The 23849-nt window shown below is 31.7% G+C and overlaps 1 protein-coding gene across 1 annotated transcript in view; it reads left to right on the top strand.

Annotated features, from left to right (window-relative positions):
• LOC143240650 (ubiquitin carboxyl-terminal hydrolase 4-like) overlaps positions 1 to 20851 on the top strand; it is a 70898-nt gene extending 50047 nt beyond the window's left edge. Inside the window, exons 17-22 of the mRNA XM_076483420.1 lie at positions 1033 to 1224; positions 1508 to 1578; positions 2529 to 2797; positions 4232 to 4335; positions 9625 to 9713; positions 15049 to 20851. Of these exons, the coding sequence (XP_076339535.1) occupies positions 1033 to 1224; positions 1508 to 1578; positions 2529 to 2797; positions 4232 to 4335; positions 9625 to 9713; positions 15049 to 15225 (902 nt within the window). The 3' untranslated portion in view covers positions 15226 to 20851. The remainder of the gene's footprint in view (positions 1 to 1032; positions 1225 to 1507; positions 1579 to 2528; positions 2798 to 4231; positions 4336 to 9624; positions 9714 to 15048) is intronic.
• Positions 20852 to 23849: the final 2998 nt, after the last annotated feature.

Genomic DNA, 23849 nt, shown 5'->3' with positions numbered 1-23849 from the left:
TTGAATATGCATTGATGGTTTTAGTTGAGGTAGAGAAAGGAAAAGATAAAGTGGAAAGTTTTACAAAAAAAAACAACAACTTAATATTTATTTAAGAGGTTCTAGAAACAATGCAAGATAAAAGGAAGTACTTTTGTTTTTAGTAAGAAAATCACTTTTGATTTAGACTTACTTTGAAAAGACAAATTTTGTAAAAATTGATTTTTTTTAATGTACAATGGACTTAAAATGCTTACTAAAAATTTTATGGATTTTGTGAAGATAATCTCAGTATGTTTAAAGTCATAGGACATAGTTTCACATTTTTAAGACTTGTCAAATTGAGTGGTGCATGTGGAAAAGGCAAAAACAAATGGCTTATCAAACTGAGGGAGAAACAGTCAATTGAGTAATGAGTACAATTATTTATCTGTTCTGTTAAATGTTTCCTACCTTTAAAGATAACAGTACATAGTTTCATCAGTGTTATATATCTTCATTTTTGAAGATATTCTAGCTGATTGGTCCATTTTAATTATTCACATGATTAAACTGATTTTTAAAAATTGAGAAAATCAATGCAAGCTATTTGCTCCTGTTTGTTTTGTTCCAACAGTACAGGATGCTGGAAATGCTGTTTTTTTTCATATATTTCTTTCTAACTTGCTTTACTTTATTGAGTTACAATAGTTATTTGGTGTTTGAGTGTTTAATATTTCTTATAATATGCTTTGTAAACTAATATTCATTGATGGTGCTAGAGTTTATAGATTAATTTGTTAGTTTTACATAGTCTCTTCTGTATGTTAGCAAGTGACAGATTTGTGTGTGTTGTACCATGTGATATTATGTAGATTAATTTGTCAGTTTCATATAGTCTCTTCAGTACTTTAGTGACAGATTTGTGTGTGTTTTACCATGTGGTATTACTGTATATTTTGTAGATTAATTTGTCAATTTTATGTAGTCTTTTCTGTACTTTAGTGACAGATTTGTATTATTTTGTGTTTCATGTTTATTGCTAATTTTCTAAATTTACATTTTGTTATACAGAAGTTGAGATGACCAATGGAGATGAACTGGAAAATGAACATCAGGATGAGCAAGATGAAGTTGAAGAAGCAGAGATGACAGAAGAGAACACCACTGGGTACCAGAGGCTCTTTTCTCTTTTAAGTGTTAATGCCTATGGTAATGCTGAGGTAGAGAGGTTCAAAAATAATGACCAGCCTCTGAAACTGGGAAGTAAGTGGTAACTTCCATAACTAACAAACTTAATCTTGTGATTTATTTAAACAAGCACATATAGATTTAGTTGCATTACTTACAAACCTTTCACCATCTATTGACTGCGTAAAAGTATTACTTGTAAAAAAAATATATTTGATACAGGGGTAATGCATGCACCTCACTGTAAATTTGCATAAAATAAGACATGAGAGGGTTATAATGAAATCGCTTAGGCCTAGTTTTGTTATCTGACTCAGTCAAGTGTTATTTGTTCTTGATATCTTTTCCCGTGATTCAGGTCGTTCGTATGTGGCAATAGACTGGCACCCAAAGGCTAGAGAAAAATTTTATGATGACAGAGAAGCAAAGGTAAAAAAAAAAGGGGGGAGAAAACCTGTGTTTTATTAGTTGTATTGAAGTAACTGAGATGATAGTTTACTACACTGATATGATTTATCAATGTCATTTGGTAATGTCTAATCCACAGTGTATTGTTTCTGTAAATGTCTTTGTTGTTATCTAGATATTTATCTTTATGAGTTATAGTTGATATGAATTTTCTGTCTTGAACATTCAGTTTGGTTCCTTCATGAACATTAAATATGTAAACAATTGAAAACTTTATTAACTACTTGGAGTGTCCGTCTCTTAATCTGAAGTCATGTAAACTCATGATTAGTGAAAGGTTATCTTAGAACATGAAAAGTTGCTTCACATGTGTGTTATTATAGAAAATGCAAAAACACCCATCAAAACTCCAAAATGCATAATGTGAAACTATAAATTTGTTGAAGATCCACCTATAGAGGGCAAAGTAATGGTAAAATATGTAAATAAAAACTGCAAAATACATCACGTGAAATTGTAAATTTGCATGTATCTCCACATGAATCCCAATGAACCTCTACAACAAATTTGTTGAAGGTCCATCCACAGGAAGTGAAGTAGTGTTGAAACACCCAAAAAAACACATAAGTAAAAGTTTGGATGTACCCATGCATGGACCTGATTGAACCTCCATTCCAATTTTGATGAAGACCCAGCCACACCCTGTAAAGTAGTTACATGGACATACAACAGACAATACTGTTATATTCATATAGATAAGTAATTACATGGACATAAAACAGACAGTGCTATTATATTTATATAGATAAGTAATTACATGGACATAAAACAGACAGTGCTATTATATTTATATAGATAAATAGTTATATGGACATAAAACAGAAAGTACTATATTTGTATGGATGCATTAAACATTTCACATCTTTAAAAAGAAAAAAAAAGTTACTTTTTTTTTCTCCCCCATTATCCAGGAGTATGAAGTGCATGAATCAGTCAACACAAAACTGTCCCAAAAAAAACATGTGATTCAGTTGAGTGAGTGTCTTGAACTGTTCACTACAACTGAGAAGTTGGGAGTTGATGATCCTTGGTACTGCCCAACGTGCAAGAAACATCAGCAGGCTACCAAGAAGTTTGACCTTTGGTCACTACCTCGTGTTCTCATCATTCACTTAAAACGATTTTCATACAACCGTTACTGGAGGGACAAGCTAGACATCTTGGTGGAGTTTCCAGTAAAGTAAGTTAACATGTCGTTAAGTTTCTTGTTTAGTCTAATATTGAAATATTTTCCAACAGTACACTTAGATCTGTTCAGAATTAAAGATTTAATACATTAAGGCACAAAGAGTTTATTGCCAAATTCTTTTGGTTTGCAGTTCATTTATTTAACAAGTCATGGAGCTGCTAAACCATTGTAGATAAATTACTAATAAGCAGTTTTCAATAGCTATTAATAAGCTGTATTAATAAATCATACGCTAAGGACTTGTGAGTGAAAGCAAGGAGGAATGAGTGGTTATTTGTCATCCATGTCTGTTGTGTCCAATAATGACTAGTTCTTTCACTCAATACCTGAGCTTTAACAGCCCGTCTGGCATACAACAGATATAAGCCATAGAACATGTAAAAGTAATTTACTGAATCAAACTTTGTGTGATGAACAGGAAGTCAATCTGAGGGAGATATTAGCCATATTACTCCAGTAGCTCATTGCTTCACCAATTTTTAATGTGTCACGTTAAGTAATGATTCACATTACCACCATGTGATTTTATACCTTATTAACATCTGTTTTCTCATCATTTATTGGGCTTCAAAGTTTAAGGTATCAAGTGACTTTTCTTGCCAATCACATGATTGTAACCTGATAGTTGTGTTGTACAAAAATAAACTTGGGGATTCCATTGAAATTATGTAATAACAATAACCTGTATTGTTACAGTTATAATGTACAAAAATTGATTGTACTTTAATCATGTTGAGTAGAATAAAAAGAATGAATCTTTAATCATTTAGTTGAACTTCTAGCTCAGTAAAGAACTTTCTACAGTCATTGTGAACATGAGTTAAGTTGTTCTTAAAAATTAGTTAAATTATCTTAGTTAATGAAGTTTATATATGTGTTTACTATAAAATGAAATATTGAGTCCTGGAAAGTTAAGTTTCAACTATTTCCAGTGTTTTTGATAAAACCTACTGATTTATTTTTTTATGGTTTGCTATACAAACTTTGGATAAGAAGGGCATGAAACCGATTTTACCAAACGGTTTCTCATTCCTGATTATGTTTATTTTCTTCATTTTCTTGGCACTCTAGTTTCATAAGACATTGTATCTATAAGCTTACTATACTTCTTATGTGAGAAAATCAATAAGTTTAAATTTATTAATCTCTTTTCCTTCCATCTCACCTGGAAATTTAATTTGAATGCACTAAAAATTCTTATTTCATTGAGTTATGAAATTAATATAGTAAGTATTTTCTCTCATAACCATACTACAGGTAATGAAATGTAGTTATAATTTTGACTATTGATGTTGTGAAATATCTGTTAATAGGTAAACTTGCATCTATAAAAAATTGATACACCAAGTTGTATTCTTGGGAATTTTGTGGTCTTATTCTTACTTGAGTTTTTGATTACTTTTTTTGTTTTGTTTTTATTAATAGGGGATTAAACATGGCTAAGTATATTATCAACCAAAATCATGGACCAGCAATTTATGACCTCATAGCTGTAGCTAACCACTATGGTGGTATGGGTGGTGGACACTGTAAGTATTGGTGGAGTGAATGATACTCCCTATGAGTCATTGTTACTAATAAATTTCACTTTTCTGTACCTAATGTTTTTAAAATATAAAGAATGACATGAAAATGTATTTGTTTTTTACTTTTCAAGTGTTTATATGTGCATCAAATTGTTGTCAATTTATGTTGTGACTGTAGCAGTTGGTGGTGTGACACTTTATTGTACATCTACATGAGCCTTCTTTAGGAAACACTTATGGAATGGGTGGTAGTAACTGTAAGCATAGTAGCAGAAGCAAAGCTATTTATGGAACCTTTTGTCAACTGATGTCATTTTTAGTAGTCACACTTTTGTAACAAAGTGTGAACTGTAAATATTATAAAGTATACCACAAGTATTACTAAGAGTATAAACAATATTATTTTTAAGGATATTTATTTTCAATTTAAAGTATGTATTTTACACAAGTTAAATTACACTATGTAACACAAATTTTGTTCCTGGATAGTATGTGTTATTTGTTAATTGCTTATGTTGTAAAAGTACTGAAAACGGCTATTATTCCCTTAAAACTTTGCTTTTGTGACCTGCATAGTGAAATTTAGAAATTAACCTATTTTCTATGAAAAAAAGGGCAAATTTGTACAGTTTCATTTACACAAGGTCTGAGAAAAACAACTTATGAATCAAGATTTACATGTATTTATACTAAAGTTATACAAAAATGTTTAGAAGTGAGTAGTTTCTCGAGATTTGCAACCATAATGTAAATCACTTTCACGTATCAGCCCCCAAATATAGTCTCCCATCATGTTTTTTGTTATATGCTCCTTGGGAGTGGCATTCAAAGTCCAGTGTATTCTGGTTGAAGTGCTCACCTTGCTCCTCTGAGTATGTTCCCATGTTCTCCTTGGATTTATAAAGATGGGCATCAAGGATATGGACTTCTAGGGACATCCTGTAGCCCATTTTGCTGTAGTTCTTCACCAGAGGCTCAACCAGTTCCACATAATTTCTGGCCTTGGGATTGCCCAAGAAGCCCCGAAGCACTGCGACAAAGCTGCCTCAAGCTTTTTTTTTCCTTTCTACTGAGCTTCTTGGGAAATTCTGTGCACTCCAGGATCTTCTTTATTTATGATCCAACAAAGACACCAGCTTTGACCTTTACTTCAGACAGCTTAGGGAAGAACTCTCAAAGGTATTTGAAGGCTGCAGACTCCTTATCAAGAGCTGTGACAGATTGTTTCATAAGACCCAATTTTATGTGCAATGGTGGGAAGAACACTTTCTGGAGGACCAATAGTGGTTCACGCATGACATTGTGCCTCCCCACAGAGAACTCGGTCCATTGTGGCCAGTACTATTTGTTGTATTGTGCTGTAGTGTCCCTGCTGTCCTAAAGACAAAGATAACAGGGAAACTGGGTAAAGCCTCTTGGAAGACCCATCAGGAATGCCACCATTTTGAAGTCTCCAATAACCTCCCAACCATACTCATCATACTTCAAAGCCTTTAGCAAGGTCTTGACTCTGTTGTATTCCCCTTTAAAGTGCATCGAACGAGTCAGGGGAATAAATGGACGATTATTCCTCTTATAGAGCAGCACAGCTTTGAGCCTTGTGGATCAGCCTTCAGTGAAGAGGTGCCAGTGGTTTGTGTTATAATTTCAATTGCCTTGCACAGACTGGAGACACTGTGGCAGAAGCAGAGCTCATCTTGACGAGGGAAGAAGTTTGAAAAATGTAGGTGACACTTCCTCTGACTTGCGACTTGCACACTTTCATCTAACAAATCTCACTGCTTGAGCCTAAATATCAAAAGCTTGGTATTCGACTTTGTTAGACCAGGATCTCTGATCAAGTCATTGAGGTCTCTTTGGTTGTGGTAGTATGGATTTCTCTCACCAGCTGCACCTCTGAAATTGTAATCTGGATCTTCAACGTCTACCTCCTCTTCTGATTTGCTGCTCATTTCTGAGCATGGCTGCTTTCTCTCTGGCAGAGTTGGGTACAGGGAGCTCAGGGCAGTGTGGCACTGGGGCGATGGATGATGGAAGGTCTGGATACATGATAGCAGATGCATTCTTGCCAGCTCAACATTTGGAAGGATCCACCATGCAGAAGTAGCAGTTGCTTGAGTGGTCAGTGGGTTCATGCAAAAGTTTTGGAATAGTGAATTTTATGGCTTTTTTTCCTCTTTGTACCATCCTGCAAAATAGCAAAATAAAATTATTATGAAGAATAAATTTATTTCATCCACAAGTAACATGTAAGAGGTTCATGCAAAATATTTTGTGATATTTTTCCTATACTATTAGAAAATAGAAAAAATAGAAGATAAAAGATATTTAAATTTTAAAAGGTCTAAAATGTGTATAATATAAAATCTTACTATTCAAACAAACAAAAATTGTCAGTCTTACCTTCTAAAGTTTTTTTGCAGTGCTCGCAGGTAAAATGAGATGCCTAGGGTTTGTCTTGATTCCCGACAATCATGCCAAAAAATGCCTTGTAGGCTTCATGCATTTTAGCAGATGCTCTCACAGAGTACTTTTTCACTCTTGTCTTGATAAATTGGCCACATACATTGCAGAATGCATCTGGAGAATGCTTACAGCTTCTTGATGCCATTTCTGATAAAATCAGATAGTCTATGAGTTCACTTAGGAAGCTAGAACTAAACTGAAGTGGTGAGCCCCTGTATATATATATTACTATGGAAAGCTCTAGAAAATTCTAAAAGGTTCTTGAAAATTCTTGTAAGTTCGAGGAAATTCTCTATCAGCTACTCAGCACTGAATCTACCTGGAATGTTCTGGAAAATGGGTAAATTTGAAAGTTTCATTACCCAGCTCACAAAAGCAAAGTTTGAAGAGAAAAATAAGTCTTTTTCCATTTACTTTAGGCAAAAGCAGTTGAGAAATAACACTTTTTCTGCCCAGGAACAAGAAAAAGTAAAAATTTTGTTACATTGTGTTATAATAATATGGACATCATGTTTGTTTAGATTAGATGTCAGATATAAAGTGTTATAATAATATGGACACCATGTGTCGTTGGGTTGAAATAACAAATTAATGTGATTAGTAAAGTTGTAGCTAAACAGAAGGACTTTTTGGTGTTTTTGAGGCTGTATCCCTCGTAACTGTTGGATTACTAACTTGTTCATATTTCTCTCAACAAGTGTTGTCCATGTGCTACCTCATTTTAAATTGTTTTACACTCAGTTGTAACACTTGGCATAAAGAATTTATGAGAAAATTGTATTTAATTACTAGTTGTTATGTGTATAGTGGATAGTAAGCTTTACCAGTAGGTAGTTGAATGTAGTGTAATATTGATGGTATTTTTGTATAATATTTATGGTATAACCAAAACGTATTGGATCAAGAGGCAATTTGGTGCATAAATAGCTTAGAACATTCTGTTTAAAAGCCCACATGGTCCCTGTTGGCTGCACCAGGAATGTTACGGTTAAAGTTTTGAAATCCTTATGAAATTAAACCAACTGAAATAAACACTGAACTGATCATATTTTTTAATAAGTGCAAACTTTCTGCCAGTCTGATTTTAAAATTTCTCATAATAAGGGTAAAATATATAAATCCAAACATTATCCTTGGCTCTAAAGTTGAACATTCGGTAAGAAATTAATGCAATTTGAAAAGGTTTTCTTTCACCTTTCTCTTCAAGTTCTTATATGTAAATTTTGCTAGAAATTGTTTATTATTTTTAGTAAACTAATAAAAAAAAGTAAATATTTATATTCTAACAAAGAGAATATGGAGGTTGCATTTGGTTAGAAAAACAAAGTATTTCTATATTATTACTAAAAGAATGTTTTTCCTTATTTCAATGCAATATACAAGAGGTGTTGCCATCAAACCAAAACTAGTAAATGTTGTATTTGAAATGGTTAGACTGAGTGGCAAAAGATGTCTTGATACTGAAAAAAAACAACCTTTAATACATTTTAAGATGCATGCATGAATGGTTGTTAAGTTTCAGAAATGTTTAATTATTTTTTCACATAACAGCTGTGGGTTAATGAAAGTTGTATAAATCTGAGATATAATCTACTATTATCTGATATCCTAGAATGAAAATTTGTTGTCATTGTTAGTTAATTTTCAGCTGTAAAACTGCTGCTGTCCTAAGAGGATTCCTGAGAAAGACTGTGATGGGAACAAAGAATCAAAGCTGGGTTTTCTCAGGACTTTTAAGTGCATTGCTAACTGATTTTTACATTATTTTTCAGTTTTAATGTGTTATCATGTTAAAAAATGTTCTGAGAGAGACTGTGACAGGAATATGTGATTGATAAGAATATATGATTAACCCTCTTTCCATGGGCATATTTTGCTGTGCATATCATGAAGTTTTAGTGAACTTGCATTTCCAAATTTAATTAAACCACTTGTTTTATGGTATACCAACAAGACTGTAATCCGTATAATGGTTAATAATCCATCTTTTAATATCATGAAAGATTTAAGTTCTTACTTTTTATAAGGCAGTATTTTTAAAAAAACATATAATTTACTCTTTAGGCATCCTCTCTCCTTTAATTTATTTACCACCCCTCCAAAAGTACAAGATTTAATGTAAGTTATGCATTATATCATCATTGCTCAGGCAAAGCACAATTTTCATAGCCTTCAATCTTATTGGTTAAAGAGCCATGAAATAGACAGTCAGACCTCTCTTTTCATGTTCACCTGCCACATTTCTTTCAGAACTTGCCAATAGTTCTCTCTGATGTTCAATATGATATTATTTATAACCAATACAAAGCCAAGGCCTTTATGTATCAAATAAAGTATTATATTATGAGACATTTTTTGCTTCTTGCACATTGTTTTTTTTTTTTTTAGTGTAGTATTTAATTAATCAAAATATTAATTATTGCAGTACTATCATTAACATAAAGTAGGGCTAAGTGTTACTGGTAGCTGACAGCTAAATAATAATAATAATAAAAAAATTCAGGTAAGTAATTTATTTCTTGTTTGTCTTGTGTATTCTTTATTATTATTAAAGTAACTAAAATATAACATTAGGAAACTTTGTTATTTAAGGTTAGATTACATGAAATTAATAATAATGTAATAAATAAAGTGTCATGGTTATTCATTTCTTAAAATTCATTTTCCACTTCATATCACGCTGAATCTGAATTTAGGGTTCTTATTAGCTTCTACTGTATCATTACTTGATCGTCTGGGGTGTTCAAGATTCAAGACATAAAGACTTGCTACACAAGTAACAATATGTGGTGATAATAAATTAATTTTATATTTTGTCTTGATTAGATACTGCATATGGAAAAAACAAAGACACTGGGCAGTGGTATTACTTTGATGATAGTAGTGTTTCTTCTGCTATAGAAGATAATATAGTGGTAAGATTTTTTATTTATGATTACTAAGAAATTATGTATGTCTTTGTAGGTATTTTGAATTTATATGTATATTTCAGTTATACAGGGTGTTCGGAAAGTCACTGTGCAGTTTTGTAATCATATGTCTATTCAGTCTATTTCAAGCCAGCAACTGATAGCGGTGTTTAGAAACAAAATAAGAAGGATCCAAACCTGTATTGACACCAACGGTGGTTACTTTTAACATTGTTTATAACTGTCATTCATATTTACCTCTTGTATTCTATATTGAAACATGTCTGTTAATAAATATATAAGTGCACAATGACTTTCCGAACACACTGTACTTTCACTATTGAAACATTTATACATGATTCACTTGTATTTATATAGACTTTGTGCAATTATTGATTTTTTTAACTTTTCTATGATTAGAAGTTGTTCTTTTATTATTAATTATAATATTATGATTTAAAGATATAAAACTGAAGAAACTTTAATCTGAAGTTTTAATCTTTTAGAGATGTAAAATGTTTATCAGTGTTTGGTTTTTACTAAACTCGATGTAGGACATGTTAATGTGTTTGTTTAATGCAAAGACAGCTGTGATTTTTTGATAACTGGATGAAGAATCCAAGACAGAAGAACCACTTTGTGGTAAAAATTCAGAAGTAGTAAAAACAGAAACTTATTGCACTTAAAGAAATAGAAGGAGAAAGTAATATTAGAAATACAAATTTATATCATAAAAGGTTGGGAGAAAAACTAACATTAGATATATAAATTTATCATACTTTATGACATTGAGGAAAAGTATTATTAATACACTTCTTATGAGTCAGAATAACAGTGTTTAATACCAGTGTCAATGTAGAAGCATCCAAAGAGGCAATTTAGGGTTTAACTTGTCAAAAGAAATAAATTTGTGTATTTATTTTTCAGTTTTAAAAGCAACTGATGAAACTATGAGTAATTGAAGGCACTGTCAGACAGTGTAAACTCTATTAGTAGATAAATATAAGGGACTTAAACAATAGTTGATTTTTATTTGATGCTTTTTACTCTGATATTGTTTTGCTTCTAATGCTAATTCTTATATCAATTGAGAGAAAATCGACTTAGCCTTAGGATCTGTTGGATAAGTGGCAATTTTCTTGTCACCTATATGAATGGTGATGAATTTTGCCATAACCACTATCAGTATAATTGTGAAGTTCGATGTGTGTGTGTGTATATACTAGAATTCTGTTGACCCTTAATGTGCTCTAAAAGGATTGAGCTCCCCTGTGAGCAGTCTCGAGGGACTCATGCTTCTTGTGCTACTAAAGCATTGAAGAATTTCAGTCTCCAGCAGCAGTTCCAACCTACTGGGTCACTTCTGAAGGAAGTCTTTCAAAGTATGACTTGGACCCATTTTGTTGTGTTTCACTACGATGCCTTGCACGGACATTTTGTAAATGTCACTCTCAAAACATTACATATACATTTACACCGAGATATTTCTGTAGCTCAGTTGCCTAGTCCATCTTGAAGGAAATCATACTTGCATATATTCATTCAACTTTTGAATTGCTATTTGGTCCAGTAGTGTTATTCTCCCTAGAGATTCTGGACTCAGTATCAAGAATTGATTGTTGATTTGTATGAATAAAATCCACACTACTGGCATCAGTAAGAGAAACAGTATAATTTAGACCATAAGAGAGTAAGTCACTGCTGCTTCAAGTACATTGTTTTCTTGACAAATATGAACTGTCTTTTAACACATTTGATGTTATGTTTCAATATCCTCTGGCTACTGCCAGGTATCAGTCACTAGTATGTCCATTGTATTCTGCTTTTTGTTTAACATCTACACAAATTCTCATACTTTTGCTTTCAGTGATAAGAATTTTTGTTCTCCTGTGGTCTTGCAGACCTAAATACATATTACTGCTTATTTTCAAGTGGTTTATAATTTATCCAGTAACTTAAACTGATTGGATATCATCAGTAATGAAGCCTTCATCATTCAATTCATCAATGATGTTATTTGCTTTATAAAAATTTTGTTTTATACACTGTCTAAATACTGCTGACATCAGTTTCATTGCACTGAATTGTGATATCAATGTGTTTGTCAAGTCACTAATATTGATTGTGATCAGTGCCATATTAGAATACTCATAAATATACAGCTCATTATCGACCACAACAGATTCATTGAATCACATGAGGTTCACAAATAACTCGGAGGAATCCCTATACAACCCTTCCATTAAATCATCCACAACAGAGTTGAAAGAACACAACAGTATTCTTCAGACCACCATTGTTCACTAAGACTGTGTAGAAATTCTTCTTAGATGTAATGTTGAAGCCCATACTGACGAAACTCATAACCAACATCATAGCAATGGAAATGAGAATCAATACATCCCTTGCTATCTTGTGATTCAGGGCAAATGTTGTGCTTCAAACAGTTAATTGGTGTTCCAAGTAGCAACATTGATGTGTCATTTATCAAGCTCATGCTTCATAAACTGATCAATTACTTTTATTCCTTTAAGACAGATGGGTAGTTTTTTTTTCACAATCAATATATCATACAATAAAATCCCAAAAGCATAATTCACTTTTCATGCTTTTTGTTCAGTTGTAGTCAATGTGTCAGTGTGTCATCACTGACCAATGGTAATGTCTGTTGTCTCTAAGTAAATGTTCTTCAAGAAACCACAATAAAAGTATTTGAACCCCAAGAAGATGTTTTTATGTTTTGGGGAGACAACACAAATTTTACAGCTTTCTGGATGGATGAGATGCTGTAATACTGTAACATTTCTCTTGCAGAAGGAAGGTTTTACTTCTTTTCCTGAATGTTAGTAAGCTGACATTTATCATTATTGCTTTAAGTTTCTCAAAAGAACAAACACTTGACATTGCCTCTAAAAGTATGTTGTGTACTTCTCTCTGTAAGTTTAACAAGTATTGTAGTACTTTGTCACCACATCCACTGTTTTGTTACTTGAGGGCATTGTTCCTTGGCATACTACTGTGCTTAGGTAGGTTATTAGTTGAACTGGGATCTCAATCAAAATAAATAATCACAAATATTGATAGCATCAGTGGCTTTGATTGCAGCTTTCTGTTTATAGCTTATGCTGTTTCCAAGAAACAAGAGCAGCAATTGCATCGCCGGCATCCTGAACTTTATCGGCATCACTTATAATTGAAGATTCAATTGCACCGTCATTGACATCATCCTGATATTCAATAACAGCACTTTATCTCATTTTCATTAAAATCTTTATCTTTTTCAACTCCTGTTTGTAGTGGAAACAGTGTTTCACTTATAATTGGTTGCATATCTCTACACTTATGTCATAAGTTTATATTTGGTGACATCACAAAAACATCCACAGCAACCATATATTATGTAGGAAGCACAAATAGTACATTTGTATTTACAAGTTAACTTACCCATAAGTAACACTTTACATTGAGACTTTAGTGCCTTTATCTAGACAACTGGGGTTTGTCATCAATCTGAATAGTATGTCAAACACAACTTTTTTACTGAGTCAAAATGCTCACAGGTTTTCATAACAGTACAACAAAATCTATAATGGGGTGTTTTTTTCATCACCTGAAAAACGTCCCCCTCACTCATGGTGAAAGTGTTAAATTATATAAATTTATGATACTATAAGTGGTTGAGGGAACTAGTATTTAAAATATAAATTTATCATACCATATCAGATTGAGGGAAACTAGTAACAAAAATATATATTTATCATACCATTTCAGATTGAGGGAAACTAGTAACAAAAATATAAAGTTATCATACCGTATCAGATAGAGGGAAACTAGTAACAAAAATATATATTTATCATACCGTATCAGATAGAGGGAAACTAGTAACAAAAATATATATTTATCATACCATTTCAGATTGAGGGAAACTAGTAACAAAAATATAAATTTATCATACCGTATCAGATAGAGGGAAACTAGTAACAAAAATATAGATTTATCATACCATATCAGATTGAGGGAAACTAGTAACAAAAATATAAATTTATCATACCGTATCAGATTGAGGGAAACTAGTAACAAAAATATATATTTATCATACCGTATCAGATTGAAGGAAACAAGTAACAAAAATATATATTTATCATACGATATCAGATAGAGGGAAACTAGTAACAAAAATGTATATTTATCATACCACATCAGATTGAGGGAAACTAGTAACAAAAATAGATTTATCATACTATTAAAGGTTGATGGAATCCAACATTAATGATATGAATTTATTATACTGTAATAGATTGAGAAAAGTATTATTAAAAATAAAAACATTGTTATGAGAGTTGAGGGAAAATCTAGTTTGTACATTTTTAGCAATATTATAACATTATTATAATATTATAACAATATTTGTTATAATCTTCCATGAATATATTAACTAAAGCTGTAGACAAACATTTTTATTATGCATTGAAATGTTGTGATCTGTTTGTTAACTTAATTCTACATATATATATACAACTACAATTCTGTCATTGGAGTTTGAATACAAGAATGTGCTTTTGCTACAAAATGTAAACTTATGGTTATTTACAGATTCAATTTACTTTTTCTTTGGCCAATGTGTATTTGATTCTAGCTGAACCTATGTTTAAGAAATAGAGCTTGATAAAATTACAAGTCCATTACACAAACCATCAGTTAACACACACATGCACAAAAAATGAACAGTGTGGTTATTACACAGACAAAGACAAAACTTGGTTAATACGCACACACATAAAGAAAAGACAAAATTTGACGAATATACACAGGCACACATATAAAAGACAGAACTACTAATACACACACATATAAAGAAAGACAGAACTACTAATACACACACACGTAAAGACAAGAAAGAGAAAATGGTATACAAAGTGTCTTAATGAAATATTTAAAGTTTTTCCACCTTGTCTTATTGTAGTATCAAGTAAAAAAAATGTTGTAGCTTGTTGTTGTTTATTACAATGACAGTGTAGTTAGGAGTGAGAAATGCTTTTCTAGATCTTTTAGCTATGACATTAGAAATTTGTGAAATGTCTCTTATATTTAACTGGCTGGTTGTACCCAGGGATATGTGAGAAGTTTAGGTATATTTTGTATAGATTGTATAATGAAAATTCCATTAAATTTTAAGTATTGCCTGTTTCATTTAGTAGAGTTGAAATGCTGTTTAGAAGTTTATAAAGATAATTATGACATGACTGTAATTGTTTATTCATTGTTTCAAGGTCTGTTATTTTATCTTCCATGTTTATGATACTGTATTACTGACTGACATGTTTCCCTTATATTCTCCCAGTCAAAAGCTGCCTACGTCCTTTTCTATCAAAGGAGAGATTCCAACAGCAGCCTCCAAAACCTTCAACATACCATCCCTGCTGCCCTTGGAGCTCCTTCAAGTGTTTCTGACAGTCCTTCAGAAAATGAAGGACTTTTTTTTTACAGTGATGAGGAATATAGTATGGAAATCAATTAACCCTAAATGCCTTAGGTAGAAAGATTGTAGAATGAATGCTGCCACCCATAAAAGGTTATGGGTGTGTGGTGTGGGGTGACTTTGGAGTACACTCAGCAGCTAGCAGATACTGATAATGTCAGATGCTCAGTGTGCAGCAGGTTAATTTATCTACCATACTATTACTGCAGTACTCAATATTCCCTCCCACAGGAAGCATGGCTTCAGCTTCCATAGGTTTCAGAAGGACTGGTGGCCCAGGAGCACTAAAGTAAACTAAACATTCAAGTTGCAAATTTATTCATTAGATATTTACTATAAACTCCTACCTGTTGCCTCTTTTTTTAAAGCCTGCAAGAGAAATTAATACTTAGATGATACTTTCTGCCTGTTAAAAAAATGTAAAGAAATCAGTGAACTCTTGTTACATCTCAAGAAAACTGTTATTTATTAAGACAGATATTAACATTTGAAGGTAACATATGCATAATACAACTTAATTTCTGTGGTTTGATTGCATTTTGATTATTTTTACGTGTATTTGCATAATTCTAACATACGAATTTGGGATAATTGTTTCTACAGCCTTCCAAAATGAAATTAATGTTCTCCCAATATTATGTTATTTAACAGAAGAGCCACATGTCTCTAAATCTTTAAAACTTTCTTAGATGTTGCTAATTTACTGAAAGTAAATTTAAACATTTCAGAATGCCAGTTTCTTTCCTTCACAAGTGAAATTAATTGAAGATGTACTTGAATGAAATCAATGTAACTTTTTGTGTATGTACAACATAGGGTTTATTTTCTGCCTTGCTTCCATTACTACTGTTAGAACACTCTTTTCTTAACTTTGTCAGACAGCAATATTTTTCTACTGATTTTGCTGTTGTTAGTGTAACATGTAATTAAATGGTATAAACGAGAAAAAATCAATTTGAAACCAAATAGAGTATACAACTTAGATGTAGAGTATACAACTTAGATGAGATGCTTAGGAAGTCTTCAACTTTATTTGTCTTTGTACATTTCTATGTTGATATTCAGTTATGTTACTGTGAAAATGTTCTCAGTTTATTTTCTGCTAGGTAGCTGAAACAGGTTGTTGCTTAACTTTTGTGTTTTGCTTGAATGAATTTTCTCTGGATACGTGTAATACAAAATTAATTGGTTTTGATTTTTATGGGGGAAGCTAGTCAGGTGATACAATTTTTAAAATGATCAAGTTAGAATATCCCAATTTGTTTCTTTTTGTTGAATTGTTTAACTGTTGTTATATAAATATATATATAGATATATTTGTTTTGTTTTAGTTACTAATTTAAAACTACATTTTACATGGAAAAATCAAAACTTTTCTTTATACATAAAGAAAATCTACAAAGCTGATACTCAGTATGCATTTTCAAACTAAAAATATTTAATATCTCCATTGGTGAAGAATCATCATCTTAATGTGGGTTTGAAACATGCTGAGAATTGGTTTCTTCCTGTTACTTTCATTCCTTTATTTCAACATATAATGTTACAACAATTGCATTAAAAGCACATACTCTAGGCTGTGTAATAATATACTACACGCTTGTTAACGTTCTTTTTTGTACTGAATGATGCATTTCCCACACATAGGTTTGCAGCTTTCATTCTAGTTTTTAAACAACTGTATTTCAACTGGCTTCTTTGGACCTTAAATGAGGGAAGTTGTTTGTTTTCTGTCTAGTTGTGTGTTCCTCCAAAGGTAACTTTGCTAAACTCGTTGATTTTATTTTGAAAGAGGTTTCCATTCAGTGGTGACCAATAGGTTCTTACACTATAATTTTATCTTCAGAAGTCCATTTTTATTGATTGTTTCTATTAATGAACAGTCCTTTGCATTGCTTTTTTCTAAAATGGAAAGTTTCCTACTTCTCTTTACCTTCTCAACTTTTTGGCTGACTGATGGCTAATGCTTCTTTATCATCTGAGTTAATTTAGAGGTCTAGTTCATTAAGACTGTTTTCTATAAATTTTTAGTTCTGTGTCTGAACTGTTACAAACCTTCTGGAGAACTGTAACATTGAAACTCAAGATGCTTAAACTTCTTTATCATAAATTTAGATTTTTTTTAGAAAATTACTCATGTTGCTTTACCCCATTAAATTTTCATTTTTCTAAACCATGGAGTTTTAAAATATGACATCATATTCTTGTTAATAGCATTTCAGGTTTGACACTGATTTTTCAGTTGTAACAAGGCTAGTAACAGTTCATTGTAGTCTATGAAAGTTCTGTTGTTCCTGTTAAAGTTCACTGAACTTCATCCAATTTAAGTAGTCGTACTCTTATCGTTGATCCAATCACTTGCAGTATCCAGACCTCAACGATAACGTTAAGTTTTTTTCTGATCAAGAAGTTTGTGGAGTCTTTCACAAAGTTTACAGGACTTTAAGAAACTTTCAAATCATTCTTGAAATAGAGTGGGAAGCTAATCTTTACTAACATACTTTGGTTTTCTATTTACCTTCTGAATTACTCATCTATTTCAATATTGAAGTTTTGTTCATATTGCATTCTATAAGAAAAAGAAGTGATCTGGGTGATAGAACCTGTACACAATTGACCCATTGGTTATTGGCCAATAAACGGTTAATGCTTGAATTATTTTAGATGTAGCTGCTGGGTTCCAACCCTGCTTTTGGCAACTAATCATTCTTTGGCATCTCCAAAACTGGTATAGACAACTTTGCGATGAAACGTTTGCTTCTCAAGTTCACACATATCTAAATAGATTTGGTGAAAGCTCAGTGAAACCAAATTGTTGTTTATACATACAAACTTCAATGGGTTCAGTTAATAAACTGTCAGACTTTACAAATTGTGTATACATTTCGGTAAATATGGTAGTAGTCTTGTAATTCAGTTTCATGCACCAGGCTCATTAACCTTTGTATCAGATTTGCTGTCCTGAGTGAAAACTTATTTAAGCAATGAAATTGTCCACTTTTTAAAAAAGGATACATTACATATAGGGCATTAAAAACAAGGTAACTATGTCACAGCCACTACATGTCTCATCACCTTATTGCTGAATCCAGCTAAACTTTCTCATCTTTCTTTACATGTTTTTGTGGAAGATATCTTTATTTGGGTATTTTTATTGTTTTTGTTTTTCTTTCCATTAAGTTTTGTTGCTGATATCACAATCTTATTGGTAAATATATCTTCTGATGCACTGATTTGATTCATCAGAACAGATTGTAGTGAAGAAATATAAATATTACAGCACTGGCTTCAGGTCTTCTATATCGTTAAGAAAAGTGATGCAGAAAATCACCCTACACTTTAAGTATTTAAAATGTAATGTTCCACTGTGTTGTCTAGTTAGGCTAGGAGATTGTGTTACATGTGTTTTTTTCTTGTTAGTATTTTAATAACGTTTTCAATTCTTCATCGATATGTAATTTTTTAGTTGAATTCCTAAAGTTTACACACAATATATGCAACAGTAAGTGTGTAGTCTCAATAGTAAAACACACACACTGCATTAGAGTTACAAAATATTCACTTCAAATGTTGTTAGATTTTTATCACTATCTCTATTTATTGTAATAGTAATTCAGTTTAATCTTAAATTGAATTACAAACCATTAAGAAGGTTACATTTCTTGTATTAACAAACCACTGTTGACCTACATTTCTGAGGTTAGCTTAGAATATTGATTTAAAGTTTCTAGAGACATAGCATGATCTTTCAAATGTTTACCACAGATTTTAACAGATCAACCACTTCAATCTCCATCTAGAAGACACCAAAATCTCTGGTTTTTGTCCAAAGGTTGGTGATCTTGGATTTAATTTTCCTGAATTATTAAACTGTCATATTTCTTACAACAAGGAACTTCAGTAAATATATTCTTTAATTTGTACTGCTATGTTTAAATTATTTTGTTGATAAGGAATAATTATTTTACTTAATATGTTACATGTGATCTTATTTAAATAGTTTAATGTAATTTTTGTATTTGAATAAAACTCCTATTTGTTTTGGGAGAGTGAACAAATAGTATCCAATATCTAGTATCATCTGAAAAGTAAGGTTTAAGGTTTATTCCAGAGTAATTATATTGAACAAGTATCGTACGTCCAGTATTATGACCATTGTGAAATGGACGTGTCAAACCCTTTGTTAGTGTACACACAAACTGTTGTTCATATATAGTTTTTGTAATCTGTGAATGGTTATTATTCTAAACAGTAATCTTGGTGTTAAAATATAAAAAAGAAATGGCTGAAAAGATGTAAAGCCTTATCTTTGATTTGAAAGTGTAAAAAACAAAATGAAAAAAACTAACACATATTATATTTGTTCAAAAGATCTCATTGTTTGTTGACTTTTTGAGTTTGATTTTAAATAGTTTCCACCTTGTCTGTTTAGGTTGTGAATGAAGCTACAGGGTCTGATTAAATATAATGTACTGCTTTTACTCTCTTATTAACATACTGCAGCAATAGATGTGGAATTTTGCTGTATGGTTGTCCACATTTGTTGTGGCTGAAAGTAGGGTCCGTGTTTAAATCACTGGACTTAGAAGGAATAAGTTTGGATCATTTTTCAGGTGTATCATTGACCCTTACTAATTAAATCGTAGTCAATATGATGCACTCTGTAAGCAAAGCCAATGGCATCTAAAAGTAGTGTGGTGTGATTGGAAGAAATAAAACATTGTGGATGTCTTGTAACATTCAAAGAAAGAATAATGTTTCATTTTTTTGAACTTTGGATTTTATTAATAAAAATTATTTAACTGTTTATAATAATCAGTTGCTGGAAACAAAAATTTTTTTCCCTAACTTTACAGAAATTTGTGATTTCACTTAACGTAGCTTTAAAGTTGCTCTTTGATCAACACTTTTATTTTAAAGTTTTATCGACTAACATATTACTGCCTAATTGATTGTGACTTTCTCTAGACAGAGTTCTATTATTCTAGTCTCAAGGAAAGAAAATTGTGGATTTGCTTTGATTCCACTCTGTTAATTGCCTAAAGAGCTGTAACAAAGTGTAATAGAAGTGTTTATAGATGTCACAAAGCTATTGTTAAAAATGTGAGACTTTTCCCTTTTTATATTTTATTATTATTATTACAGAGGTTGAGTGCAATGTTTGCTGATTGGACGTTGAAACGTCTACTAAAACTAGTATGCTTCGTGTCATGAACATCATATGATAAATAGTATATAAAAGGGACAATTTAACTGTTCTGTTAAGACTAAGCCCTTTGTTTTATTAATATACCCATAAGTTTCAACATACGATATTATAAACTATAATTCCTGTACAGTCTTTGTTTAAATTCTACGATAACCAATGATAAGGAAGACACAGAACACATGTACAGTTTTAGTTACTGATGCTTGAAATTGTTATTGGTTAACTGAACTGATTAAATAGATGCACATCTAAGTAACTGAACAGTTTACTGTTTGTTTTAAAAACAGCATATTTAATTGCATTTATGGGTGAATGTTATTAACAGTACAGAAATGTGAAAAAATTAGTCTTGAACAAATTGTGTGGTGACAATTCACCTGGTATGTTGTTGGTCTTTTTGTGTATTGTTTTGTTTTGTATAAGTAAAAATAAAATGTATTACCTTATGAAAATTAACGAAATTAGTGATATTTCTGGTTTGATATTTACATATTCAGTGTCCATATACTGAGAGCCAATAACAAGATAAGTAACCTGATGATGCCAACAGTCAAAGATTAGTTGTAAATTGTTGGTTTGTCACTGTATGATGCTTTAGTATTAGACATCTGTTGTTCACAAGTTTCAACAAAACTTGAGTTTGATTGCTCTGCAACTCTCCATGAAGGTCATACTGTCATATTTATAAATACAGCAGTGCTTCTAACAAAATTAGCTAGCCACATGTAAAAACACTTTCTTGTATTAATATGTATGTAAAAACTCCAACACTCAATGAAGAATGGATTGGTTTTATTGTTAATATAACCAAAAACAGTGTCATTTAGTAATATACAAATTACGAAACAGTGTGTGAAGCCATATGTTGTTTGGTTTAAGATATGCTGGCTGTCAAACTAAATTGCTGGTCGAAATAAAATCCCATGCTACATGGTTCCTTGTTTTTGGTTTTGGGAATCCAGCCTAAACTCCTTATGATAAGAATGTCAAAATCTGAATGAAAATAGGATGCTAAATATAAAAATACATTTGAAGAAATAATATGACTTGAACCCATATAGTAGAGTATTGTATATAAATTTTGCCGAATCTCTATTTGTTTCTAAGTGTATTCATGTTTGACGTGTTGATATTGTCTTTATTTATTATTTATCCAAATAAAAGCGGACCAGCTTTTACAATAATAGGTCTTTTTCACTTTCTAATTTCTCTTGTTTAACTCAAACATTTTTTTGTACGTGATATGTTGTTGTAATTGAATAATGCATACAAGCTGTACTTGTGTTTATGGAATGACTAGTGCTGATTATTAAAAACAAGTAATATAACTGAATGTGACCAAGTCTCGTTTAATTTACACTGGTTTCTCTATAATGGAAACATAAATTATTTTGTGTGTGGGTAAGCTTTCCTGGAGGAAGAGTGTATATTTACACTGAGGTGTAGCAGGCAGAGCAACTTGGAAAATATATTGCAAAAGTATAACTGTGACTGGTGCTTGTAACACACACACATCGTAACACAGTATTACACCATAATTATTACAGGATGAAGGCATATTAAAACACGTAAAATGAGGTCACGACATTTCCTATTAAATATGGAGCTTCAAACCCTTAATATTATGTGAAGAACCAAGCCCAAAGTACCTCTCTTCCATCTAAACATCATAAATAAAACAGGCCAAAAAGACTAACTGAATCATGGACACAAATGTAGCTCTATTTCAAAAAATAGTATGTGTGTGCATGTGTTTGACTGCTAAGTAGAACTTTCTTGTGAACATGGACTGATAGTGCAGTCATACATGAGCGAACCTATTGAAAATACACAAGTTAATATTACCCTATGAACTGGATGTGGTACGAAAAATGTTTATTAATTAAAACTGTGGATAAAATGTATCATACAGTAAGTAATGTGACAACATAAGAAGGGTCATTATCTAGGTTTTAGTAACAGTGTAAAGTAGCTTCAGTGAGGATGGAAGAGGTCAACAGTGAACTTGACCCTCCCTTGTTCTAGTCCTGATAAAGATAAGTACCTGGTTGTTCCAAAGTTTCAGTTTCATCTCTATTTGCTAGTCAAAACTAATTTGTTTATATCACAGGTGTATAGCAATACACGTGTAGTTAAGAAAACATTAATAAATATTGTGTCTGTGTATAGCAGCAGTTAGTGTATGTAATAGAAGTGAATGAGTTAATAAATACAATTTTATAAGTTTAATACAATGATAATAAACTAATTACTCAACAGTAATTAATAAAAGTAAATTTCAAATATTTAAATGAGTAAATGCACGATATGTGATGTTGTAAAACGTACATAACTTACTATCCGTGATATATAGGGGTGTCATTTGGGATAGGTGATGAAAGCCTCCCACCCCAAACTTGGGAACATTCTTCATGTTTCTGTTTGTGTGTGTATTGATAGATGTACCACCCCCTGTCTTGAGCACTTGTGAATGTTATTTTTTTCATAAATTAAAAACTTTGGTTGATTCATGCTTCAACAATATTTCATGTGCATTCCACACTGTTAGGCCTGCATGTCATTTGATATATTGCTTGTACTGAGTAAAACCTACACACATGAATGATAACTTTGTATTATCAATAAAAGACAAATTATGAGCAAGATCAATTTACTTCATTGTCAAAATAATGTTAATTTTATTTTACAAGTTAGTGTGTTAAGAATTAAATATCGATTATATGGTCATGGCAAAAGTAACATTAACAAAAGTTGTTAAGTACAAAACTACACAGTGTGCAATCTGCCCACCATGGGGCTACCGAGATTGAGATGGGTAAAGGTGGACCTTGTATGCCTTTGAGTAAGGTATATTGCATATTTTTCTGTAATTTAATATAAAGTGGTGTACATGTTAATATGTATATGGATCATTATTTAGTTTCTAGTTGTTCATGTACATTAGGTGGTCTGTTATATCAAGATTGTCATTCATTGTTGACCAAACATGCACAAGCTGGATTTCTTTTGGATGAGCCCCTTACTGGATATAATCCCAATTTCATTAAGGATGTCTACAAAGAACATAGCAAGCTTATTGTCTAATACACAAGCCTTTTGTGTAACAAAATTATTTGTTTTGAACATATATATGTTCATTTATGACATCAGTCTTGGACTCTTGACAACTAGTAGTGCATAACATCTAGAACATCTGAAGTACATATCTGAAGTAGCTGTTAGTCATTCCAGCAAGTTATTAAAATTTTGCTTCAAGTCTTTAAACATTTTATTACTTTACTTTCTTAAAATAGCCATCACATCAAATAACTTGGAATCAGGACTGGAAAAGCCAACTTCAGGTGACTGACAATGGTTTTTGTACCTACCAGTTAGTCTTCCTGGCGAGTTATGATAATTACAATTATGCTACAGAAAGTCCTGTACAATTTGTTTTACTCTAGTTTTTCTCTTA

The sequence above is a fragment of the Tachypleus tridentatus genome, chromosome 13 (genome assembly GCF_004210375.1).
Source record: "Tachypleus tridentatus isolate NWPU-2018 chromosome 13, ASM421037v1, whole genome shotgun sequence".
In the NCBI taxonomy this organism is placed as follows: domain Eukaryota; kingdom Metazoa; phylum Arthropoda; class Merostomata; order Xiphosura; family Limulidae; genus Tachypleus; species Tachypleus tridentatus.
This window is presented reverse-complemented; position numbering and strand designations above follow the sequence as displayed.